Genomic DNA, 17,954 nt, shown 5'->3' with positions numbered 1-17,954 from the left:
GTCAGTGTCGTAGTATTAAAATATGAAATTACTAATAATTTTATATTCTTTTTTTTTAATTCTTCGCAACTATAAATGTTTATAATTAATTAATTATTTAATTTACAATTCAGAAATCATTCTTTCTTCGTTTATTTTGAACTCTCCATTCTTGTAGACTTGTTTCCAGTTTGTAAATGTTAAATGTTTGTGTACTTTTGGGTGTAAATATTGAAATTTTGGGCTGTAAAAGTGAATTTAAACAGTTAATTTTTTAAAATATATTTCAAGAAAAGTAGCCAAAAACTTCAATATTTACAAAAAATTGCAGAATTTTTTACATTTTAACAATCAAAATTTGATATTTTTAAGATAATTGCAGTTAGTAATATAATAATGTTTAAGTAAACATTATTATATACAGGGCCTTGCAGAGAGTAACGAAGCCTGGGAAAAATACATATTGGGAACCTCATCAATAAGTAAACAAACGAAAAAAAATGTATAAGGGTCCTAATTTTTCGAGGCACAGGGCATTTTGCTCCTTTTGTCCCTCTCTGGGTGGCCCTGATTGTATATATACGTGGTATATATACAGTCGACCCCCCTATAAGATCATTGATTTTTCCGTTTTATCTGAATTACATGTTGTACGAGTCACTTAGATTTTACAAATACGTGTGCCGGACTGTGAATGGCTCACATATTTGTAAAATCTAAGTGACTCGTACAACATGTAATTCAGATAAAACGGAAAAATCAATGATCTTATAGGGGGGTCGACTGTATAAATAAATATATATATTCACTTGGAGAGAGAAATAATTTTGGAGAAATTTGTATTTTTAACAAATTGGCATTAAAAAAAATTTTTTTTGATAAAAAAGAATAATATTTATTAAATTTTAAAATTTATTTTGTGCTTTAACAACTAGTGGAATATTTTATTTGAAAAAAAAAAAATTGCGTTCCTTTCTCTCATTGCATTGCAATCGTCAAATTTTCCTTTCAATTTTGTAGCACAAAACTTTTTGAAAATAATTCATTTTAACTTTAAAATTTATATTAACTAAAATAACTTTTCTGCATATTTTAATGTATATTTCGTAGATTATAAATGATATATCAAACAGTATACGGAATTTTGCTTACCTTATTGAAGTTTTACGCCTTGTAAGTGGCATAAATTTATTAAAAATTAATTTAAGCTATATTTTAAAACAGTAAAATGCAGGTTCATGTATTACATTTATTTTTTTATTGATGTAAATATTCATAGAAGTCATCGATCTTTAACTTTTGGAAAATTCATGTAATTACAAATCAAATTAGTACATATGATACCTTTCCATTGTTTAAATATATGGAAACTAACACTTAAAATAGGCCTATATTTTGTACAGATATTTTTGAGTAAATTAACAAAATGCCTGACCAAACTAAGATCTTGCGGATTTCAAGCAGAAAAATCATGATTTAAACGTTAAACGTTTGTAAATTTATTTCTATCTTTGCTTCTGTTCTTAAATTAAAAATCTGGCAACAAAATCCAAAACAATTCGATAATAATACTGTGGTACCTCGTACTTCAAACGACTCTAACTTCGAACGCAAAATTCGCCTCTGAGTTCGAACTGAAAAAATGCACTCGAAGCGTAAACTGCCTTGTATACAAGTTCTCTCTCGCTTTTCGTATGTTTTCCATACCTTTTTTTTCGCTTTATTTTTGATATTTTTGGTTTTATATATACTGTTTTGTGAATTATTCATCGACTTTTAATAATTTCTTCCTGCAATTTTTCTTCAACCCCTTTTGGGCCCCATACGTTTTGTATTCTTTAGTTCAGTCTCCTTAATGGAACTTTTTAAACCAAGTTTGACATGTTTGAAGTTTAGGAACATCTTCCCCATATACATCACAATTTTTCTTTTTTGTTTCTACAGCGTTATATCCTTTCTGAAGGTCATAAAGCATAACATGCCTAATATGCTTTTTATCCGAAGACATTATAACTTTATTGAAAGCGTGAAGTAGAGTTTAGAGTAAGATTCTAAACAAGTGATAAAATCTCACACACATTATCTATATATGTTAAGATGCAAAGCCCACGGTGTGCAACCAGTAAAAGCAATTTTCATTTTATTAAATAGGCTACGTAAATACTATTTTATTTATGATTTTCGTGTTTAAATTTATCGAAATGGGTATTGATTACGATCTGGAAATGAAATAATTCACATTCCATTATTTCTAATGGGTAAAATTTATTCGGACTTCGAATTACCTCCTGAAATGAATTAAATTCGAAGTGCAAGTACGAGGCACCACTGTACAATAGAACTCTGATTACCCATGTAATATTCTCAACACTAGACACCCTGACGGTTAATTTTTATAATTAATAAAAACCGATTTTGGTTTTATTGAAATTTGTGTTTTGAACGTCGTTTGTAACAAATGCGTATTGCCAAAAGATATGCCCAATATGCGACTTATCCGCATAACTCGTACTATTGACGTATGACCAGTGGTCTCAGGATCACATATCATGACAAGTGTTGTGAGTATGTTATCATCGTGTGTTTCGAAATGACTTCTATGATATTTACATTCGACCAGACCTAAAATCGTGCAATTAAAACTTGATTCCTGCATAAATTTGAATTTTTTGGATAAAATTTAGAATTTTAACATGACAGAAACGTTAAACAAATCATTATGAGAAAACTGTTCGAGATAAATGCGAGTATATAATTTGACTTTTCTATTTTTCATTGAATTTTGTACCTTGACATAAAAACCAACAATATAACGTTGCATGGGAATCAAAATTTCGGCAATTTTATTAATGCTTTGGAGTAATTTAAGTCTTTCTCTGGGAAAATTGTAATTTTTCCAACAGACAAATCAAAAAGAAAAATACAGTAGAATCCACTTATTATAATCACTCAGATTGGTATTTTGGGATGTGCCAATTTGATAACAAAATAACTTTATAGCGGCCTCAAAATATGATCGTTACAAGTCTTAAGTAAAATAAAAATAATTTTAATTATTTGCTCACACTTCAACTTCGATTATATTCTAGCTATTGTTAAAACACTACAGTAGTTACATGATACCAAATGAATCGCACATTAATTAACAATAATAATTATTTTAATGTAAGTCAATAAACTTATTCCAATTAATATTATTGGTCTGTTATCATCATCAATATAGTAGTGATTACAATAAGCATTCTTCTGTATTTTGCTGTTTTATTATGCAATCGTATCATATACGAATTTCTTGTATGTAGTGGCTCGAAAAGGTATGCCACAACTTTAATGTTCCGCAAAAATTATATGGTTGGAGATAACACGAAGCTTCTTGTTGCGTTTGAAAGAGTAACAAAAGCCGTTCTCTCTGTATTCAGTTAATCGCGAGATGTAAAGATGACAACTGAATTCTACTTGTGTCTTTTTTAGTATGGAATAATTAATGGTGACTGTAGTCTAGTCCCGCTAAGTCTGCATCTGAAGCATTCTGCGCATGTGTGATAACCAGGACAGATATTCATTTGCTGTCGGAAAATTTGAAGTTAAACGCACTAAAGTTTAGTGGTGTCTTGCCCCCCTGTACATCATACTTTTCCTGTTAACAATGAAGTCATGCCTGTCATCTAACTGTGTTCAGGAGAGAATTTTTGAATTGAAGTAACGTAACTTTCAGCCTAAAGCGGAAGTTCATATATAGTCAAGCTTTACATATCTGGTCTCGACTTTCATCTATTTAGTAACACCGTTTACGAGATTAAGGAAGGACACACACACAGACGGACAACAGTCGGAATTTATAGTTCTATAATTTTTTCAAATTGCAGCACAATAAATTTTTTGTAATTGTCGTAGGTATCAATATTTATGTAATAGTGACTGAGGATAGTCTAGTGAAGGCCGAATAGCATCCCATGGATAAAGTTAGTCTTTTATTAACGTAATCTCGATTTTCTAACACTCCAATAGTTTGATGTGCCTCGTATATCTCCACTGATTGATAGTTTCAGATTATTCAAATTTTTATTTTTCTATTTAAATTTTCTAATTAAAACAAGAATGAGAATTCTTGTTGTATTTGGATAGTCAGTGGAATCACGCTCGACATTACAAACTCCATTGTCAAACTTCTAGGCTTACAGGAAAGCGGCGCTGAACGTCCGATGTACGCGTTTTCGTGTTTAAAACTTCGGCCTCAACCTCGCTAATATTGTAAATATTGTATGTTTGCAATATTTCACATGTCAACAGGAGAACTAGGTTATTGTCTAGATGTGTTGTAACAAACACGTTTATTTTTACATTGTTCGAATGAATATACAAATAAACATTGTGCTTATCTTTCCTACGCAGTGAAAAGTTTCGTCGTATCTAGAACCATATAATTTTGTGACTTGTTAAAGTTGCGGTGCACCTTCTGGTACACCACTTATACATAAATACAGTATTTTAAATACAGCAACCGAGTGATTTTTGCAAATATAAAATATCATTTCAATATCTACACGTTGCCTTCTCTGTAAAGGTGACTACTTCAATTTGAAGTGGTTTCGTTTGGAGGCAAAAACAAAGCAATTATATTTACGAAAGGAATATTTGAGCATTATTTGAGTTAGACTTTGTCATAAAAAGCAATTAAAGTTAAATTTTCTTGAAAACGGATAGAAAACTTCGATTCGATTAACAAGATTAGAAGCGAATTATATATCGCGCCTCTCCAGCGAATAGAAACTTATTCAGTCCTCGTTGGTTATTAAGGAGAATTAACGTGAAGCCAAGCATCCACGTGAGCGATTTCACTGCGCCATTCAGCTTCATTCTTATGGCAGGAAGAATAAATCAAATATGGACGACAAAGAAGATGCTTGTATCATCTTAGCGACAAAATAAAAAACAAAACATCGATTTATTATTATTATTATTTTAAACCATTTTTCATCTTTATATTTTCCATCCCTTTTACCAAAGATTTCCGGAAAATTGCAAATTTCTATTAATTCCTCAGTTGAAGTGTTCATCTGCCTAGCGGTTTTCTAGAAAATAACGTGGAATCATCTTATTGGTTGCCTATTGACAGGATGAAAAAGAAACCCATTCCAATGATTTCCACCCAATAGCACGTTTAGACGCTCATTTTTTCCCCTACATGTACAGTGCAAAAAGCATTCAGATCGACCGACAAAATCGCATACGTGGATGCCCGCTAAAACTACGAACATATATGTCATAAACGATGCACGTTAAGTTAAAAGACGAACCAATCTGGCGTTTTATTTACATACTTTTTTGTAGTTCTGTAAAATATAATTTAAAAACCATTTGAGAACAAAGTGTTTTGTACTGAGAAACCCTTTACATAATACATATAAAAAGTAATTAAATAAATATTTACTTATTTGGCTGTACGAATTGTTATAAGTGGGAGTGCTCAAACATTGAGGAAACGGAATTTATACAATTTATATAATTCGTAATAATTGTAACCATACGATCAAAAATATAAACAAACAGCTAATGTAAAATTGAATTTTACATCGTACAAATTAATTCTATACATATTGTGTGTGTGTGTGTTTTATATTTATATATATTTATATAAATGTTATAACAACATATGAATATCACAAATGTCATTTGAAGTCATTAAATTCTCTTGTTTGATACTAAATGTTGATTAGTTTGCAAGTTTTTTTTATACATTAAAATATAAACTAATCGATAAAAATGTTCTGTCGACCAGTACCAAATAAGAGAAAATAATTCACATAATAACAGTTACCTACCATACTGATTCTTGTAATTTTTATCACTTTTAATGCGTAACGAATTACGTGTTACATTACGTTACGCAGTCTTTAAAAGTTTAAATCAACTGCATAATTGGGCCGAAAGCCAATCGTGCTACCAATCATTTTGATCAAAATCTAAGCACGTTTCTTACATTCGTAGTTAAGTAACAAGACTGATTACATCATGTTAAACATGGCTATGTTCTACTAGGTTGTTGCTTAATTCATAAACGTAACATGAATTTAAAGGGGAGTTTAGTTAAATTTTGGATGTGAAAAAACCAGATATTTACCATAATTCTAGAAGCTAATGAGAATGAAATCTATTATTATTTTGGCTTTGAGCATGAAAATAATTGTTGAATTATCATTCAACAATTATTAATGAAGTAATAAAAAAGTATAAAGTAATGTATACTATAAATAAAAAAGAATAGCGTTTATGCATCTAGATTACTTTTCATACAAAAAAATCTCATTATCCTTAAAAAACATATGGCTGGAAAATTGGAATAGAAAATAGATTGGTTGTTAGTATAATTCACCAGATTTTATATTTAAGGAGCCATTCATTAATTACATCTACAGTTTGAGGGAGGGATGGGATCTAGGCTGTCTACTTATTAGTCATATGAAGAGAAGAAACTGTCATAAAATATCTGCATAACTTTTCAATTATTTCTTTAATGTTGGAACCCATGAACTATTGTACATGTACTATTGTAATTAAAGAGGGGGATCAAAAGTGATTCAAAAACTGTACATGCAAGTAATGAATGGCCCTAACCCAAGGCAAAGTATTGTCTAACTGTAATTTAGGTCAGAAAAAGTAATGAAATCAAAAAGAAAATACAGTTGAACCTGTCTACCTCAAACATGTTTATCTCAAAACTTATTTTTCCACCTGAATTATCAGCATAAATTCAATATATTTTCTACATCTCAAATTATAGACCAGGGGTGGGCAAGCAAGAGTTCATTGGAAGCTGAAATGTAGGTTTGCAAAATGCATAGGAGCCGCAATTCTATATATTTTTTTAATTCTGTACTGCGATTTTATTATATAATATAAATATAATATAAAACAAATATCGAATTTTTTTAATAAACATATTTTAACAAAATTGTGGAAATAAAATAGTAAAAATAATAATAAAAAGCAGAAATTAACACTTTCAGCAAGAGCCGCATGTAACTCAAAAAGAGCCGCATTTGCCCATGTCTGTTATAGACCAAAGTATCAATTACAACTTCAAAACTCAGTGAATATATATTGATAGCATAAATTGCAGTTGAGAAACATCTCTTGCAATACAGTACATAGTTGCAATTAATGCTGCTTTTCTCTGGTTGGCTATGAGTTTGACTTTCATCTTATTGGTTGAAGAAAGTCAAACATCCAAAACTATTAACAAACTATTTATGTTCAGGTATGTCAAAAACTTTTTATTTAAACCTTATATAAGTATGTACTGTACTTGCAATTGCATTAATAAAATACTCTCCTCCAGTCAAACCTATTAAACTATTTTTCTGTGTAAGAACCTCTATATCTCAAAACCCGTTTATCTCAATTTTTTTTCTCATTCTGTGAGATTTGAGATAGAAAAGTTCAACTGTACTAAACACAGAAAAAAGTGCATTTTATAGCAGAGCATAAATAGCAATTGAAATGTTTTTAAATTCTTTTCCTTACAGAGCACCAGGCTATTGCCTGATTAGTTTTTGTCTGTATTAATGAAATATGGTTAAAGACAGTTAGTTATACTACCAATTTGTAGAGATTAAATTTAAAAATTAATTTTGAAATTTAATTAAATAATTTTTAAAATTTTTGAAGAACAGATCAACCTAAATTGGACTTGCATCTCCTGCATTCTGAATGGGATGTTACAAATTATGCTATTAAACCTCTGCTTGATCTTTGCTTCTGGGCATTTAATTTGATTACATTAACCTTAATATAATCTGAAAATAATTTGGCAATTTAGCTTTGGTTATATTAGATCAGTCTCACTACTTTGAAAATTACTCTTGTTTATATATTTTGTATCTTAACACTAACTTGCACAAGACTGCAACAGATTTTTGCCAAAAGTTTTCAAATACTGTAGGCAAAATTGTTTAGTAGTAAGAAATATAAAAAATTTCATCTTAGTGATTTTGACGTGAATCAGTCATAACTAAAATTAATTAGTTATAAATGACAGGAAAGGACAGAGTGTCTGACATGATTCTGATAAAATGTGGAGTAAAAGATCTGAGTGCTTAAATTACAAGTCAATATGGTATATAAAATGATAATGAAAGTGGCAGTTAGTATGGTGAACCTACTACTCTTATCTCATTCATAATGGTCATCTTTCCTCTTCAGTGATACTATTCTGGTTCTGTGCTTGATAAGATTGATGATTAGTGACCACGCTTACTGGAAGTACCACATTAGAACACAATGAATGGAGAGGTGTTGATGTAGTGGTATTTGTTCCACTTCCCGTAGTCGGTAATGTAACTGTACTATATGGCGGAGATATTGACTGATAAACTAAACCTTGATTCTAGAAAAGTAAAAAATAATAATTATGTCTTAAACAGTCCTTAAAAATTAAAAAAGTTACACATATATAGTACAATCTTGGTAATCAAATGTAAGTTATATGGAACCAGAGTTACTGAATTTTTTGTACTTTTCATAATACATGTAAGAAGTGTTATAGCAGTTCTCAGCACTATTTCATGGCACCCTGATGAAAACTGCTTGAATAGAGTCAGTAAACTGTTAATAATGCAGCCAAGTTGATAAGATTCTCACAAGTTGATAAGATAAGTTAGTGAGAGGTACAAGTGTTTTCGACAAAAATCAATTTCCAAAAATGTCCTATGTTTACATGTTATAAGATACTGTAGTTGTTTTTTGAACAGCCTAAGATGACAAACTTAATCTTTTAATATCATGTCTGAACTCAAGCTCAGTATCATGCTGTGTTTAATGCGAATGTGTTCAAATTTTATGGCAACTGAAGTTTGAACTAGAGGGAAGCTTATATGACTTGGCAACAGTGATGATAATACCCGAGAATCCATTGGCTTACAGGATATTTTTACTTAGCAAAGGACAGAATTACTGAGATTGTATATACCATATAATCTCAGTAATTCTGTTATAAAAACAAATAAATGCATATATATGTGTATGTGCTAATAGCTTGTTTAGCAATGGGGTCTGTTGCTCTGTTTATAGTTTTGCTATATCCATTCAAAATGTGTTATACAGGGTGATCGAAGTCATGTGCATGTGTTAGAAATAAATTCTATTTTGTGAGGTTAATTTACAAAAATATAGAATGTAGTAAAAACAAAGTTCATAATCTGATCTCTAAGATAAACAAAATCAAATCATGTTATACAACATGTTTCAAAATGGCCTCTTTGTTCACAAGTGCAGTGTGAGCTTTTTTTTACCATGTTTGAAGCCACCTTCTGATGCAGCTGAAAACTGATGCTGGTAATCAGTTTTCAGATATAATGTTCCTCTACAGTTCATCTATTATGTGTAGATTATTTTTATATATGGCTCTTTTGAGATACACCTAAAAGATAAAAATCTGGGATGACAAGTCTAGCAATTCTGAGGACCAAATTCCTTTAGAAATAAGATGGTTGCCAATGAATTCTTGCAAGAACTGCAAAATATGGATATTTCTGATGAAACTCATCTGCAACATGTGCATAAGAGCAATTGGTGAAATAATGCTCAACAATGAAAATCCATTGTTCCTGGAAAAAAAACCATTTCCTCAATGAACAATGCTATCTGCAGCCAATTTTATGACTTTCACACAAAAGTCATAAGTTACTATGATGTCGTCATCTTGTGCACAAGATGACACCAATTTATTTTTATTGAATAACATGACACAATTTACACAAATGTGAGGCACGAGCGATACTCGAGCTCATGTGTTAAAAATATCATAAAAAGGTGTCAAATCAAGGGATCAGTCTTTGATTCTAATGCTCGTAAAAATTGGAAGAAAAACCTAAATAAAATTGGAAAATAATAAAATTATTAATCAAGGAAAAAGAAAAGTTTTTAAATAACCTTAAAAGGAGATGCAGCATTGACATTATGTGTCAGACTTATAAGAATTCAAAACAATTAAATATAAGCAAGAATTTCAAGATACAATTAATTTCCTTTAATTGGATTAAAACATAGTGTCAAATTAAACCTTTGGTAGCACAAAATGGTCTGTCATCTGCTTGGATAGAGGAAACCAACCAATCAAAAGCTAGAGATCCGGGGAAGAGAATCTTTTAAAAATCCGGATCTCAAGGACGAAGGCACACTTTTCCCCTGCTTCCCCTAGTGAAGTTAACTGTAGAGACTTCTTCCAGACTTCTCGTAGCCTCTGATAGTGTCAATCACTGTCCAGACTTTCCCCAGCTAACAACTATAGTCAACTGTCCAGACTTTTCCCTGCCTCCACAAGTGGACAACATCCTGTTTGAACTTCGGTCTATCACCCTTCATCACAACCTCCCACACCATCGAAGCATTGACTGACTGCTCTGGGACCAACAACTCAACAGTCCAGAGCCACCAGAAGACAAGACACACTAGATTGTAAGACTTAGTATAAATAAACGGGTTTGTTTGTCATTGCAGCTATTTGCCTCACTTTCCTTCATCCCACATATGATAAGTCCTGACATTTGGATATCACCAATTCAGCGACTTTCACACAAACTAATATTTTGATGTGCACAACTTTTCGATCATCCTGTATAAATCAATTTTCAATTTATTTAATTTGGAAAAATATCAAATTCAAGATAGTAAATAACTTCCATATTCATCCTTTGAGTATCATAATTCAAATAATAAATTATTAGATTTAGATTTAGTCAACTCCCAATTGAGAAATCAATCACTCAAATATTTCTCAATTTGCTAATGCAATAACTGATTATTGATTACTTGAGGACCAATCATCAGTTACTGCATTAGCTTCAGTTATTGATAATAAGTGATCATTTATTGCACTAGCACTTGAATGATTTCTCAAACTACCATATGAGCAATCATTACTAGAGTGAAATTACCATAATTAGATATAAGTAATTTGTAATAATTGATTTACTTGATTTGAAAGATTTACTTCAACAATTTACAATCACTAACAAAAATATCTATGAAAATTAATTTGAAGACACAGTCTATCTAAAATTGGGAACCACCATTTATTCACTTCTTGTGTTCCAGAATACAAACATTTAATGACTTGACCTTTCTTTTTAGGCTGCTTGTCATCAAGTTTAAAAACATCCCTTTAAAAAACACAGAAAAATAGCCAATTAAAATTACAAAGTTAAAATTGGAACTGGGGGATCTTAAAGACATCTTCGTTTTTCTTTCCATCCTTACCACTCGGGAATTTTTGAGCTTTATATCTATTGAGGAAAATGCACTGGTAAATGTAGATTTTTGTAGCTTCCCCCTGGTGACGAATCTTTGCAAAAGTTTCAATTGTAGAATTTTGTCAGATGGCAATTTTATGAAAATTAGCCAAGCAGCCTAAAAAGAAAGGTCATATCATCAAATGTTTGTATTCTGGAATACAAGTGAATAAATGGTGGTTCCCAATTTGGACAAACTGTGTCTTCAAATTAATTTTCATAAAATTGCCATTCGATGAAATTCTTAAAAAAAAAAAAACTATCTTTATCAGTAAATCATCTCTGGACTTGGTGTCTATCAATGATACCAACAAAGTCTTGATTATTAATTAAATCATTTTTTCCAAAAATTTGCCATCACGGCAGTTACCACAAGCATTTACCAAAAAATAAGTTACCACAAATATTAAAGAATACTTTCTCTTGTCAGGTATCGTCAATGTGTTGTCCAACTAAAATATTTTGACTACTATCAATTCATGCTGCAGTTGATGGAACTCACCAATGATATCAGTCCACAGATAACAGTTCCTAGTAACAGTTTTATTTTTGGATAGCCCATAAGACAAATTTATGACTTTATCCAATTTAATTGCATACTAATGCCAACTTAACACTTGGAGAAAATTAAACTCCAAATACATGTCATTGTAAACAAAGAAACCTTCATATCTATGGACATTTGACAGGGTCAATCAGGAACCCATAATTCTTATAGGTAACCAACCCTGTTTCAAAATGTATTTACTGTAATAATGTAAAATCTTAATTGTGTTAGATAGTTAATTTAATTACCTGTAAACTATGCTCCTGATTACTTCGGTTATTATATGACGTTGGACTGATCATGAGAGATGATGGTAAATCTAATGTAGATGTAACATATCCTTGAGGTGGTTGAGACTGAGTAATGGCAACGGGTGGCTGACCAACAGGACTAGAACTTGGGATGATAGACTGTAAATAAATGAAAAAGTTCATACTATATGTATCAATACCAAAAATAGAGAGATAAAGGAAAGAAGTTATATAAATTTAATTAAAGCTACCTGAGGATGTCTTGATGTATTGAGAGATGATGTAGTAAATGGGACTGTCTGATGACCAGGACTGGCATTAGATGAATGTATTGAGGCTTGACTTGGTGCTGGACTTGGTGTGAGAGGTAGACTGCTAGACCCAATTGTAGCAACTGGACTATGTCCTGGTGCAGGGCTTTTCTGATAATTATAACAGTCCTTTTAGTTACAATTTATTATTATTGTAAAAATAAAAATTGATATGATTGCTAAATATTTTCAGATTATTTAAACCATTTTCGAAGTACATGCCAGAACAATAAATTTATATATAATTTTTAAAGAAAATTTTATAATTGTTTTATAGTTTTAATTTTATATTATTAACACAAATTAAAAATAATGCTAATTTATAATAAGAAAACTTAAAGAAAAAGTAAGAAAATAACTACATGATTTTTAATTATTTCATATTTAAGACAAAAGTTTATGTAAAATTAAAGTTATGCATAATAATTAGAAATCCTTGATCACAAACAGTTTGGAATAAAAAAAAAAGAAACTAATTTTAAGTTATATTGACTGGTAATATCTTTTGCCCATAGCTTTCTGTCTCCCAGTCAACTTTCAGCTTTACCCTGGCATAGTGTATATATGTGTATATAAAGTAAACATACCAGTAGTGGACACTGCATGAGTAGTGATGAGACACTGCATTCAGTACGCAGAACTTCTGTCTACTGAATGATTTGTATGTTTGAACAGTGAAGCCATCTACAACCTTATTACTCATATTTGAAGTTCAAAGTGTCCACTACTCATGCGTTTACCTTATATATTTTTATATAAACAAGTAAATACAGAATGGCCCAAAAGATACTTACCAAGTTTACATTTAATTATAACTGAACAAAGTATATAAAACTTACTCAAATATCATTCATATCAATATTTAAAACTATTTATGTTGCAACTGTGTTTGACTTATTTGCAAACTCTTAACTTCAACAATCTTTGCACTATGAAAAACAAAAATGAAAGGAAATTGGTTGATCTATATATTCTCTAGAAGTGGTTCCTTGTGAGACTTCTTTTTGCAAAGATATTTTGAGGATAATGTATCAGATCAACTCAAATGCTTTGATAAGACTTGAATTGCCTATTAAGTGTAAAATTTTTGTTTCCACAATTATGTCAGTGTGATATCAAATTTTAGGATAAGATCATGAAGACCAAGATTGAAGTAAAGGGAAAACCACTGAACACACTGTAATATAAATAGCTTCAAAATATTTCTTCAGTTGTAATAAAGCATTAAACTTTATACAATCCACTTAACAATAATAGAACATACAGTGATTGGAAACTCTATTATTTTCATATAATTTTTACAAAATTTTTCTAATATATTTTATAATAAAATATCAACTATTATTGCATGAGTTTGAAGTAAAATTATTATTAAACAAAATATGAGTTACTATTATCAAAAACAGGGTGTTCAACATTAATAAAACATCTTAACACATGATAAATTTTAAGTTAAAATTAATAACTGATTTTGCTACCGTCTTGGAGAAAACATTAAAAATATGATAGAACATTGAAATGACCAAAGATTGCAGTTGTTCTTGCAGAATGTCCTCCCATGCTTCAATAAGAGCAGTTTTTAGTTCAGTGATGGCATTGTATTGCTATAAATTTGGAAAACCAAAGGTTTCCAATAGGGTTTAAATCTGTACTGAAGTGTGGCCAGTCTGAGTCAAATGTTCTTGTTCTGAAAAAGAAAAATTTTGATACATGGAAGCTTGCATTGTCCTGTATAAATACAAAAGTCCTTTCCAGCAATTTGCTATTCATAAGTTTAGAGCTGCCTCCAGACAAGTTCTTGATAAATTTAAGAATTGTATTGATCTTCAATAAATACTAGGCCTGTCTTTTTATTCCACCCAAAACCTGCCCAAGTCATGAGTGTACCGCCAACAGTTACCCTCTTTGATTATTGCTTTTAATCTAGTCTCTTGTTTGCCCAATAATAGTTAAAACCATTGGATTCATCAAGATCCTACTTTTTCTTATCTGAGAAAATTACTTTTCACGATCATTCTCATCTTTCAAAGTTATTTGTGTTTCTCCCTGAGCTTGCTGTCAATTTTCGTTTTGTTGAAAGCAACACTATCTGTTGATATCAAACATTGTGTACTGTTGATTTACTGTAACTCAGATTCAATTCAGTTTTGATTTTTCAAACAGATGTCTCTCCTTGCAGTGCACATTGTTCTCTTAGTGCTGTTGAACTCTTGTGCCCACTGTATAGTTTTCCTGTTTATTGATCTTGATTGATTTATATTGTTTATTATTGAGATACATTAAGATTGTTAAATGATATCTTCCCAAATTTTTAGCAATCAAAGTTACATTTCTCCCTTCCTGGTGAAATATATCAATTTTGATTTTCTCCTCTTCAATTAGATCCTTTCCATGTTCCATTTCTTAATAGTAATGAACTGTTAGATCTACTAAACCTTTCTTTTTACTTAATGAATGTATTTTTATGCAAATCTCATAATTGTATTCATTACTTTCTTTGTAATTCATTCCAACAGTACACATTTATTCTATTAATTTTGGATACCCTATTTTTGATGATAATGTCTAGCTCTTTTGTTCACTAATAATTTTTTTTCAAATTCATACAATAAAAGTTATTTATTATAAAATGTATTAGCAAATTTCATAAAAATTAAATGAAAGTAATAATGTATTTCTAAATAATCACTGTATGTTCTAGTATGTTGGATGGACTGTAGGTAACTTTTGAATCATTCTAACTTTATTAAAAGTAAAAAGTTTTTACCTGAGTGCTATGAACAACATTACTTTCAAGAGAAATACAGTTATTCATACGATGGGAATGATTATCTTCAGTAGAAGGATTAACTGCATTATTTATTCCAATATTTACAGGATGATAAGCATTATTATTCAAAGGAAGAGCTAATCGAGCATTCACTGCAAGCAAATGATCACGGCGTGCAATTAAATTGTTTACATGTTCTTCTAGTCGTTGATTTTCTGCCCGCAATTGATGAAGGCAAGAAAGCAATGACGCAACTGAAAAATATTATGATGATAAATTAATTTATTACATATTATTAAATTCTTTTCTAATTTAATAATTAAAATACTCACTGTCAAAATTCTGTGCTTGTTCCATCAGAAAGTTAGATCCTTGTTCCCACTGACGTTCTAATAACTGATCCAATGTTTGAGGCATTGGTGGAGGTCTTGAAAAGAAGGATGAATATTTCTTATTTTATAAACATCAATAATTTAATTAGCATGTTGCATATTCCAAATTTAAAATAACAATGAGTTTATATAAATACAAATGGAACATAAACTGACACAGTAGAGATTTTTTGAAATGGCAGGAGATACCAAATTAAAAAGGAAAATTCATATAAAAACCAATCTTTTGAGTTAACCTATCCGATGTTAAAATCATTCTCCATTGCATGTCGTGCCATGTTGAATTTTTGTTGATTACACATTTTTGAAAAAAATAATCATGGCTATTGTTATACATCAACCGAAGCCGAATATTATCGAGCTAAAATCATTCTACATTGCATGTCGTGCCATGTTGAATTTTTGTTGATGTTAAGCCTAACGAAAATTACACATTTTTGAAAAAAATAATCATGGCTATTGTTATACATCAACCAAAGCTGAATATTATCGAGCTAGATATGGCTATAATACTAATAATTTAATAGACGATTTGGCATTAGAGTTAGGCGCCATCTCTTGATAAATTTAAACGTATCGGGTGTAGTAAGGATGTTTGATCATGGCTATTGTATTGTTCAAAATTATTTTTTTTACTGTGCACAAACAAAATAAATATATTAATAAATGTATAAACAAAAAAATTATATTTCAGAAGTTAGTTTTAATATAAAAATTATAACGACTAGTGACATGTAGTTTCAAACACGTTCTGATGCTGAAACGAAATATTTCGGGGTCAACTGATCATGGTCAGCAGGTCGTAACCTGCGATATGTCAGGAATAACATGGGACAGGTTAATTTAAGGCAAGTTTATTCATTTATATACAGTTAGAATTGTGCATTTTTTAAACAATAATTGCAGAAATAAATTACAAAACTAAGAATTGATCCTTGAGAAAATTACTCTCTTGTTTAAGTCTTTCTATGCTGTAGGCACTAATAGAATCTGTTTTTACAAATGAACCAAAGATTTGGCCTAGTCCACAATTAGGTATGAGATGGGGCCCAAAACCCAATATATCTAAGTCAAATGATCTGTAAAAATTTCTGAAACTCTGACCCAATTACAATCTTTTAAGATGACAAATTGGTGTTTTTACTATCTCAGCCAATCAGATTTTGACTGACAATATAGAATTTATCAAAGACTGGGATAAAATAAACTTACGCAAGATGTTCAGGAGACTGTCGAATGGATATTTTGCTGGTAGTTGTATTTGTAGTCGGTCTTGTTGGCAAGACAATGACCGAAGTAGTTGTAGGTGCAGTTTCTTGAACTTCTGTAAATTATATAAAATTTTATTTAATAAACTAATATTTTTCTATTACAATCAATAACAAAGCAAAATAAACTATCATTCCTGAAAGAAATATTGTTTTCTAGTATATGTCAAAAAAAACAATAAGAAATGTGATTACATACATTATCTATGACATTCTTCTTTAAATGCTTTCACAACTCAAATCATTGTTAAAAAATTAAAAAATTTAACATCAAAAATGTATTTTAAGAACTGTCTTAATCTCTTTTCTAATTTATACTTTAAAATAAATAATACATTTCAAAGTATAAAATTATATATATGTGTCTAAGTGTATGCATGCATAAATGTGTGCAAGCATGTGTGTAAGATAGTAATCATGTAGTAACAATTTTTAGTGTAAATTCTTAAAAAATATATTGTTTATATGTCTTTTTTTTAATATACCACTTTTATATCAATATATATCAATCATATGGTAACATTAAAATGAAATATTGTTACCGTATAATTGCTATCTTACAATTTTATCAACTTTTTTTCTATAATGAAATTTGTTAATTAAATAAAGGGTGGATAGTTTATATTAGAGAACAGAGAAATTATTGAAAATGATAATATTAAGATTAAAGGACAAATGAAGCTTAAAACTGTTCCATCCTTAAAAAAAGTAATGTTTAAATGGAACTTTTTAATATTATTCAAACATTACATACACTTTCCTTTTTAAAACATAACTCTGCTTATTATTTAAAAATAAAAATGACATGCTAGTATGATTTTGTGTTTATAATAATTAATTTTAATTTAATCAATCTAATTTTTTTACTTTTGATCATTTTTAGTTGAACTAAGAAACTATTTACTTATTTAGGCCAAAACTTTGTCAAATTTTGAATTAAAATTAATAATTCAGACCAGTGTTTCTCAACATTTTTCTTGACCTTTGGCCTCTTTTTTGAGATTTAATCTTTTTCTGTGACCCTCCATAATAGATTTGATAGATTCTCAATTTGATAGATTTTATATTGCAGACTACATTATTAATGTTAAATAATGTAACTTTCAACCTGCAAATTCAAAATGTTCTCTCACTTGAAATGTTCTGTG

At 29.9% G+C, this 17,954-nt stretch overlaps 1 protein-coding gene across 7 annotated transcripts in view; it reads right to left on the bottom strand.

The window, feature by feature from the left end:
* Window positions 1-5,258: 5,258 nt before the first annotated feature.
* The window catches only part of LOC111641354 (protein AF-10-like), a 91,138-nt gene continuing 78,442 nt past the window's right edge, over window positions 5,259-17,954 (bottom strand). For all 7 annotated transcript variants that reach the window (XM_023387489.1, XM_023387490.1, XM_023387494.1 and 4 more), the window contains 6 exons: window positions 16,751-16,862; window positions 15,479-15,573; window positions 15,144-15,400; window positions 12,317-12,487; window positions 12,063-12,224; window positions 5,259-8,365 (listed from right to left, as the gene is read on the bottom strand). In XM_023387489.1, coding sequence (XP_023243257.1) covers window positions 8,165-8,365; window positions 12,063-12,224; window positions 12,317-12,487; window positions 15,144-15,400; window positions 15,479-15,573; window positions 16,751-16,862 — 998 coding nt within the window. In that variant the 3' untranslated portion in view covers window positions 5,259-8,164. The remainder of the gene's footprint in view (window positions 8,366-12,062; window positions 12,225-12,316; window positions 12,488-15,143; window positions 15,401-15,478; window positions 15,574-16,750; window positions 16,863-17,954) is intronic.

Source organism: Centruroides sculpturatus, unplaced genomic scaffold (genome assembly GCF_000671375.1).
Source record: "Centruroides sculpturatus isolate CEXI.00-Female unplaced genomic scaffold, Cexi_2.0 scaffold1419, whole genome shotgun sequence".
NCBI classification, from domain to species: domain Eukaryota; kingdom Metazoa; phylum Arthropoda; class Arachnida; order Scorpiones; family Buthidae; genus Centruroides; species Centruroides sculpturatus.
Note: the sequence above shows the minus strand (reverse complement) of the source record. Positions and strands in the feature narration are given on the sequence as shown.